Consider the following 9930-nt stretch of genomic DNA (forward strand, 5'->3'; position numbering starts at 1 on the left):
GGCGAATTTAATCCAGCTTTCTTTTCTTGCTTTGCGTCTAATATAACGAGTTTTAGCTCTAAGCCGTTTATAGTAAATAAGGTTGGAGGAGGTAGGAAGCTTGCGGAATAGGTTCCATGCTTTGTTTTTCTCTTTTTTTGCATTGTTGCAATCTTCATTCCACCAGTAATTTATTTTTCGTCTATTTCTTGTTTGATATTGAGGAATTGTGACGGATTTCAGTTGGAAAGGAACAGGATGTTTGAATTTTGCAGATTAACGGATAATGGTCGCTGCTATAAGGATCACTCAGAGATACCCAATCTAAACTTGGAAAGAGGATTGGGGAACAAATGGAAAGGTCTATTGCAGATGTTGAGCCCGTAGGGAGATGCACATATGTAGGAGACCCAGTATTTAGTTATGTTAAATTCTGTCTATCAATCAGCATTTCGATAAGCTTACCTCGTCGGAAGTGGGGAAACCCCATAATGGATGATGTGCATTAAAGTCTCCTAGTAAACAAAAAGGAGATGGTAACTGCGTAACAAGATCTTCAAGTTCCTGAATAGCATATTGATAATTAGGCGGAAGATAAATGGAAACCAAAGTCAGAGTAATACCATTAACAACACGCGTGGCAACGGCTTCTAAGGATGTTTGTAATGGAATGCGTCTGGAGGGGATGCTTGAATCCAGGAGTATCGCTACTCCTCCATGAGCACTATTGGAGTCAGTCCTGTCTTCCCTGAACACAGTGTAATTTTTGATTGAAACTGAGACCAGAGATGTCAAATTAGTTTCTTGCAAGCATATTGCAAGAGGTTTATAGTGGTGAATTAATTCATGTATATCATCTATGTTACTGCGAAGACCTCTACAGTTCCATTGGATAATATGTGCCATTATTTGGTTTTGTACGAGGAAGATGAATCTGTCTGCTTTTTATGCATGGGTTGTTTATAACGGTCAGGTTTAGATTTTTCTTTTCTGGAAAAATTAGGGCGTCCTGAATCATTTTTATCTTCCATATCTCCATCTGCATGTAATTCAAGAAAATCTTCTTGGTTGGGCATATCATCAGTATCCATGCTTGTTGGTTGTTTCACCTCCACATAATCTGATTTATGCAATTTTTCTGCCATTTTACTGTGGGTTATGCTTTGAGTTGGAATTGTGAGTGGCGTATTATTACTTTTGTCCACTAACTGTGATTCAGATGTAGGATGAGTTGATAGTACTGATCGAGCTCAGTCGGCGATAGATTTGTCAGGAGAGACTGACACTTCTGTTTGACATGCTACTGATTTGTGACTATGGGTAGCCGAAGCGTAACTGGTTTTTGGAATACTTGATTTACTTGCCTTCTTGCTTCTTGAAAAGATACTTTATTTTCAGCCTTGTATTTCTGTATTTTTTTCCTAACTTCCAGAGATCACAATCTTTGGCGTATGCTGGATGATTGCCCCTGCAATTAGGACACTGCGGAGTTTGAGCCTTGCATTCTGATTGAGTATGAGTTTTGCAACCGCAGTTTGGACATGTTGAATCTCCACGGCATGCTGTCTGGGAGTGGCCAAATTTCTGACATTTGTAACATCTCAGAGGGTTCGGGATAAATGACCGAACAACAAGACAGTTTAAATAACCTGCTTTGACTGAGGATGGTAGATTCGGTGAACTGAAGGTTAAAATTATGCTACATGTTGGGACTAATGTGCCGTCTTTTCGTATCATGATTCTTTTGGCCTGAGTTACATTTTGATCCTTTAGTTCCTGGATTATTTCTTCCTCTGAAACGTTTAATAGGTCCCATTCACTGATCACTCCCTTGGAAGAATTCAGGGTGTTATGTGGAGTGACTTGAAGTGGAATTCCACTTAAAGATGTAAGTTTTAACAGGAGGTCAGAGTGTCTTGGGTGAGAGGTCTCTATTAGCAAATCACCAGATTGAAGACGTTTCACCATTTTTGGAGATGCTGCTGCATTTTCAAGGCATCGTTGTATGATGAAAGGGGAGAGCTTGATGACAGGTTGTGAAGAGAGAGAATGGATGATCAGGAAATCTGCAGGTTCCTGCTTGTTTTCATCCTTTTTTTAGTCTTTTCGACAATGAAAAGTCATGATCAGTTTCATGGTTGTCATGTTGAGAGCTCTTTGGCTCTAATCGTGGGAAGTCATTAGTGTCCATGTTTACTCCTTTTAACCCTGGGAGAAGGACTTTCTTCTCCCAGATTACCAGCCCCGCCACGTGGAGGCAGGAGCGGTGCATCAGTGACCAAGCAGTTATTAAGGTTAGTAGAGCAAGAATTTAATATAAGTACTAAAAACCAAAGGTAGATTCCCTTTCTGGGTTCTTACGTAAGACTTTTTAGGCAAAGAACCACTAAGTGAACAAAACAGAAGAAAATCATACAACAAAAATAGAACTATTCACTTTCAAAGATCACTCTATGAATCGCAGACAAAAAACGCTTGTCACTATCGCTTTGCACTCGGGGCCGATCCTAGGAGAACCATGAACACCGATGCCTACACTAACGTTTTCGACAATTGCATGCGCCCTACGATGTGGCAGTTCTTCCTTAAAGACTAATGTTGGTTTCAACAGCTTAGGGTTCAGGTTGTTGCTATTTGGTTTTTTAGGAGCATTAGCAACTAAGGCCATATTGCTCCGGGAATATGCGGTGGTCATTCCCTGACTTTTCCGCATCCTCCGTATTTTGTGGTGACGGGCTCGAACCCCGGTCTAATCAAGAAGCGTGTGCTACGCACTGCTGCTCCTTTCCACCTGGCTACGGAGGCGCCTTAGTGTTCAGGACGGTAACATCATTCACGATATATCTTCTGTTAGTGAGGATGATGTCTATTTCATTAGTTGTTAATTCATTTGGGCTCTTCCATGTCCACAATGATATAAGCGAATGATACGATTATAATCGAAATAATCAATCATCACTAATCTGAAAATCGGGTTAAAGCCAAACCAACACTTCCAACTTGGGCAGCTCGCAAAATGGTCACTGTTCTACAGGAGGAATGCAGCACTACAACCCTTACAGTTTATCGTTCGTTGGTGGAAATCCTACTCAGGAAGACAGAGTGAATCATAACGGCCAAAGTGTTCCTCAACATGCTATTGAAATGAGTGGCAGTGACGTCGCTGTGAAACGGACTTCTGTCCAGACATAGCCTAATAGAATACCGTTGTACCCTATTATGATGTCCGGCCGTGGAATGAAATCAAGATGGTGGTAATGGTAGGCTTTACTTAAAAGGCTCATCTGGGTTAAGGAATACTAAGGCAATACGATTCCGACGTTTACAATTAAAAAAAGATGTTCTTTCCAAATTTGGAAAAAACTCTTTTCCAGATCTGGTAAAGAAAATAAAATTTTAATACATTAAGTACTTTTTTATATAAAGGGAAAAACCATTTCAATTAACGATGTCAGTAATTGGTAAATGTAAACTTTCACTGTTACAATATTTCCACTTGCATTATAAACTTCTGCATTACTTAATTCCAATGATATAATATGAAATCTGACCTAGACAGACAGTTTTGATATCCAAATCTTTATTTATGTTATATATGTTCAGAAATTACATTAGTGTCAGCAAAATAACAGAGATTTATTCATCAAAATATGACTCGTAATTTCTTCTTTAAGATACATATTACACCTCATAATTTAAAATATATTTTGCTGAAATTAATACGTTCTTTTCTTTTTTTTTTTTGGTAGTTGTTGGCGCATAGGCTTCTGTGGCCATAATGCACCTCCCAAGGTTTTTGCAGTACTTTGATCCAAGCCCGAGGCGGGAATCGAACCCGCGACCTTTGGGTTGCCAGGCAGGGACTTTACCCACCTGGCTAGCCCGGTCGGCCTAATACGTTCTGAACATTTCAAATAGTAGAGAGTGATAAATCCACTTGCAACCATCGAGGTCAACAGTTTCTGGATAAGTACAGAAATCAATAAAATTAAACGTTTACTATTAACCTTCCAGCTGTCGCACACCAGCTGGAATCTCTCATACTGTGGAGTTATACTTCATAACTGGGTTGTCACTTATTGTATCACCAGGGTACCTACCTACCTACCCACCCACTTACCCACCCACGAACCAACCGATGAGAGGCCAACAAGCCTTGAAACGGTGTTGTCTGGAGGAGCCTGATGGTGTCCATTATTGAGAATAGGTAACAACGGTCTTCCCTGCTGGAGAAGCGTTACCTAGTCGAGGGATTTATGAGTGAATAACTTGAGTGAGTGTGATTTTGAGCAGTAACTGTCCCCTCCTATTATCACTTTCCTCCACCTTTTCGGTTTCCTATGTCTAATAGGGACAGAGATGTGAATATGAGTGTTTATTATCCCATACCCATTGACAAACGGTGCCGTCTGGGTAGTGGTGTCCGCCGAGAATGAGTAACATGGGTCTTCTCCACTGGCAAAGCGAGGTAGTGCAATATCAGGGCAACTCGTTGTGATGGCATTCACAATATGAGATAGGCCAAAAGGCGTTAATATATTGTCTATAAATTGTGTGTATTCTTGGCACAGTTTTTCTTCTGTTTGCAGGATAAAAAAAACCGAGTCCCTACATTGGGGGGACTCGGTTTTTTGAGCCTTTGACCATTGAGCCCTTGCCGTTGTGTTCACAATGCCCCTAGAATTTTCCCTATATTGACCCGGAGTTGAAATCAGGCCTTTTTCATATGGCGTGGAACGAAAACGATTGCAACTACTATAAGGGAACAGAGACACTGTTCACAGCTATGAAACAAGAATATAAAAAAAAAAAATGAATGCGTCTAATCACACAAATGCTTCTTAGTAACAAAAGTGATTATTGATTTCAATATTTAATTTTCTTTTACCCATCAAAAAAGAAGTTGTAAAATTATTCTGCGAGTAAAGGAAATCTGTCTTTCTAACGATCTTCAGTGATACGAGTAAATAGGCTCGTTTCGCAAATGCAAAAGATAATTAAGTCTTTTTTTTTTTTTTTTTTTTTTATCAAGATGCTATCTTGATTTAAGTTCCATGATAAGTTTCTTTTCATAGAAATTAAACATTAATTTTTTTCTGCTGATAATCAATATAGGTGTCCGTAAGAAACATTACTAACGATTTTTTTTTCACCATCAGGTTTACCGTTGATTGGTATGGAAAAGAAGGACTGAATGGTGAAGAACATAAAGAGTATCTATCAGTGTTCACGGCCCATTTCCTTAAGTACATCATGAAACTGGTGGACAAGGCCATGCGTAAGGCGGCGATCAACATGTGTTCTTCCACTGTCACGGAGATTTTGCAGCACCTTCACGCCTGCAATAACTCCGTGAAAATATTTCAGGGCAGAGAAGACGAACTTGATCACATAGGATGCTACATACAGAGCAGCAATGAGCAACCTTTGATTCTTCATGGAATAGGCGGATGTGGAAAAACATCTTTAATGGCTAAATCTGCAAGTCTCGTGAACTCGTGGTATACTGAAAATCAGAAACCCATACTACTACTCCGCTTTATCGGCACCACCCCAGACAGTTCTTCCATTATACCACTGTTGACCAGCCTCTGTCAACAAGTAGCCTATAATTTCAGCTTGTGCTGGAGGGATGCTCCAGAAGACCTGGTACCATTGGTTTCCTACTTAAAACGCCTTCTGACATACGCATGCTACGAACAACCTATATGTATTATGCTCGACTCCGTTGATCAGCTCTCCGGCTTAAACCTTGCAAACAGAGTCTCTTGGCTTCCTACCAGTCTGCCACCTTATGTGAAAATGGTCATATCAGTGGTATCCGAAGAAGACAGCATCGATTTAAACTTGTTGCAAAGGATTTTTGAAAGCGAATCACAATTTCTGGAAATTAAATCGCTGGGCATGGAACTAGCCATGTCCACCGTAAGGATGTGGATGGCCAATGCAAATAGGGATCTAACTCCTGTCCAGTGGAAGACTGTGCGAACTGCTTTGACGCACTGCACACTTCCTATCTATGTAAAGCTCGTCTTTGCAGATATTTGTCGTTGGAAATCTTACACGAAACCTAAAGAAACTGTTTTAGCGTACACCGTAACGGATAGTATAATGAAACTTCTAGAAAGAATCGAAGTTCAACATGGAAGGTTACTAGTGTCTCATGCTTTGGCTTACATTACAGCTTCTAAGAGCGGACTAAGCGAAAGTGAACTAGAAGATCTACTTTCTCTTGATGATAAAGTCTTGGAAGATGTCTACCAATATCACATGCCTCCAGTTCGAAGAATACCGCCTCTTTTATGGACAAGGATTCGCAACGACCTGCCCAATTACCTTGCCGAAAGAGAAGCTGACAGTGTTAGCGTACTGAACTGGTATCACCGACAGTTTCGAGATGCCGCACGTAAGCGGTACTTCAAAAATCTGAACTCAGTGTTTTATTTTCATTCCAGCATTGCCGATTATTACTTAGGTATTTGGGGTGGCGGTGAACCCAAACCATTCCGGTACACAGATGTTCAGAGACAGAGATTCGCTCTTTCTGAAAAGGAGGGGAAAGCAGACAGAAAAGTGCCCCTCCAACCGTTGGTATTTCTCAGTGCCGATGGCAGAACTCTGAGATATAATTTAAGAAAGTTTGGTGAGTTACCGTACCATCTGGTTAGATCTAGAAGGTTTGCGGACCTGTATGAGCATGTTCTCTTTAACTATTTGTGGCTGTACAATAAACTCAGTGGTTGCCCTCTGCAAAGTATCCTAGCGGACTTCGAAGATGCAAAGGCTTATATTAGAGAGAAAACAATCATAAGGGAAGTAACATTAGTGGCCGATGCTCTTCGCCTTGGAGGTAGCATCCTGAACGACTATCCTCAAATGGTTTCAGCTCAGGTTGTGGCTAGACTATTGCCCGTCAAAGATATTCATCCCCACATCCAAACCTTAATCAACCAATGTGATTTAGGAGGCCCAGAACACTGTGCGCTTGTACCAGCGTATCATTGTCTTCACACACCAGGTGGCCCACTTAAATATTCCCTGGAAGGTCATCCTTTTGCAGTATTTGGCTTCGTTGTAACATCTGATTCTCGCCATGTGCTGTCTGTATCAAACAAACTTATAATATGGGACTTGACTACTGCCGAGATCACTCAAGATATTAACCCAGATGTTGAAGGTATCTTTAAAACGGTGCAGGTCAGCCCGGATGAAAAATATGCAGTTTCATACACCAATTACAACTGCATTGTTGTTGTGAATATGCTCACAGAAGATATTACTAAAATAAACATTAAAAGGAAAGAGGAAGGCTACATTAAAGGAATTAGCGTTGCCAGCTCTGTATTCGTGACCTGGTCGAAATATGAATGGTCGATGTATTGTACCTGCAGCTGTAAGAAAATCGCAAACCGAACAATCCAAACGAAAAACCATTCCATGGTATACGTTAAAGTAGTTAGCCGTAGTGAATATCACGTGATACTCCGCACATCGGACAAGGAAAACTGCATTCAAATTCTAAGATCGTTTTCTGATGACCAACCTATACAGGACTTGGAGTTTTGCGGTGGTTTAGTGTTCAATAAAACCAGAGAGGAAGTGTATGTCAGCGTACGAAAAGGGGACAGCTTCTCCATATCGCTTTACAGCAGATCCATTGATAGGTGGACTGAAAAGACTAACTTTTTGCCGGCATCACTTCGTAAAGTATTGTGTCTTACACTAACATCTGACAACACCGTTCTTATTGCCACCTTGGTGGCGGAGTTTATAGTCTGGAAGTTGTCGTCTGATAAATATGTCAGCTGCGGACTTCCCGATGGAGTGAGGAACATCTCTACCAGGCTGCTGCACTCCCAAAGCTGCGTGGCCATTACCAAGTATAATCAGTATGTTGTAGCGGGAATCCGCAAATGTTTATATTTCTGGACTACCAATAACGGGCATTTAATACGGTCTCTGGACGCACATTTTGGTAGAATTCAACACATACATTCCATATCGGTGGACGAAAATAACTCTATAGTGACATCATCTTTGGACAGAACCTTAAAGATATGGAATGTGGCCAATATATTTGAACATGCTCACGTGATCGACAAACTAGACATGGCAGTGGATTCCATTAGTTTCGACAGAACCGGTGAAACAGCTGTCACGGTCACAAGAAGTGCCATCGGACTGTGGAGGGTAAGATCGGGCAAGCTCCGTACAAAGTTTGCCGAAAATAAAGTGGGGGCAATTATCACCCACGCAATCATAACCTCCGACTGTGCTCACATTGTCAGCATCGAGTCGGGGATGTTCCTAGTTTGGAAAATACAGGAAGGGACTGTTATAACCAGACACAAACAGAAGGCTGTTAAGCAAATGATGCTTGCTGCGGATGACACAAGGGCAATCATAGTGTCACAAGAATACGATATGGAGGCTCTTTGCACGTGTCGCTCCGTACCCGAAGGAAAACCACTATACACCTTCCGCATTCCTGTCCTCATCATCAAGCCATTTATGCTTACAACAGACGGACACTTCTTGGTATTAATCAGCGAAGATATAAACAAGGAATGCCTTTCGATCCATCATGCCAAGACGGGTGGCTTCATGCACAGGATCGACAAATTCGATGAAATAAACACCATTAGAAAACTTTCACCCTATCCAGGAAAAGGAAGTCACGTGGTGATTGTTGATGATGACAGATCGCATATTATTGACGTGGTTGCAAAGAAAATTAATCGGACCATAGGAAGGTGGCAAGGCGTGTGCTCGAGCAACGGTAAACTTGGACTGTACGCCGGAACGGAAGGAGGACTGGAACTTATTGAACTCCGTTGCGGAAAAACAGTCCATCAACTCCTGAGGCCTGTTGCCGAAGGTGTATTTAGTACAATGACGGCATTCACACCAAAAGATAAATACGTTATTTATTATCATAGTGGACGGAAATCGATAAGGCTGTTCCGCGTAAATGATGGAAAGATGATTGCGAACTATCGGGTGTCGGCTGATGCGCAGGTTATAACTACAACTCCAGATGGTTCCTTCTTAGTGGTTGGTGGCGTTGATGGAAGCTTCACCGTGCTGGCCATTGTGGATGTGGATAACCCGGAAACGAGAAAACGTGTCAGCGAACTGCCAAGCCGTACAGGGAGTTTAGTTAGCCGAGGCATCGCGAACTTTAGGAAGGCAGCGGTGTTGGCTCTCAGCAAGAAGAGAAACAGAATTTTTGAAGAAACCCCAGACAATACTCAGAAAGAGGCGCAAACAGCTTCTGATGTAACTACCACTACCAATTCTTCCGAAGTTTCTGAAAATGTCGTCGTCCCTACCATCACTACATGAATATTTTGCAAAGTGGTTTCACTGCTGTTTTCGTAGAACAATGAACATTCTTGTGAATAACTCTGCGCTCAATAAGGACACTACATCAGTTCCTTTGTGTGAATTATTTTTTCTACAACTCGATTAGATATATATATATATATATATATATATATATATATATATATTTTAACGCAGATCACACATATGAATACAAAAGGAGAATGAAGTCCACTGTCTGTCGTGCTCAATACAGTATCCCTCTGTGAGGAATCATGTATTTCTTTTCACGTGTAATTTTATTTCAACGTTATTGCGAGGAAGAAGTAACTGGCTCAACATTAATGTCTATATATAAATATAGTGATCATGACTTTATTAGAATGGGTTCCAATTAAAATTATTAACAATACTTGGAAATTGAGAAAATCAATATGATAATATTAAGAAATAATTTGCATATTAAAAGAATGAAGTACTAGAAACAGTAATAGATACTTACCTTTAATTAAAAATAACTTAATTTAGAATTTTTTTACAATTGAACAACTGGATAAATGATTAACTTATTTAACATTTCAAAAGGCTAACTTGCATTTGCAATCCTGATTTTCGCAGATATTTAAA

The 9930-nt window shown here is 40.6% G+C and overlaps 1 protein-coding gene across 1 annotated transcript in view; it reads left to right on the plus strand.

Moving 5' to 3' along the window:
- Nucleotides 1–9324, plus strand: part of LOC150079305 (NACHT and WD repeat domain-containing protein 2-like) — a 28432-nt gene extending 19108 nt beyond the window's left edge. Inside the window, exon 3 of the mRNA XM_090383026.1 lies at nucleotides 5139–9324. Coding sequence (XP_090239152.1) covers nucleotides 5139–9324 — 4186 coding nt within the window. The remainder of the gene's footprint in view (nucleotides 1–5138) is intronic.
- The last annotated feature ends 606 nt before the right edge of the window (nucleotides 9325–9930 follow it).

Source organism: Mastigoproctus giganteus, chromosome 10 (genome assembly GCF_048544385.1).
Source record: "Mastigoproctus giganteus isolate SK-2022 chromosome 10, ASM4854438v1, whole genome shotgun sequence".
In the NCBI taxonomy this organism is placed as follows: domain Eukaryota; kingdom Metazoa; phylum Arthropoda; class Arachnida; order Uropygi; family Thelyphonidae; genus Mastigoproctus; species Mastigoproctus giganteus.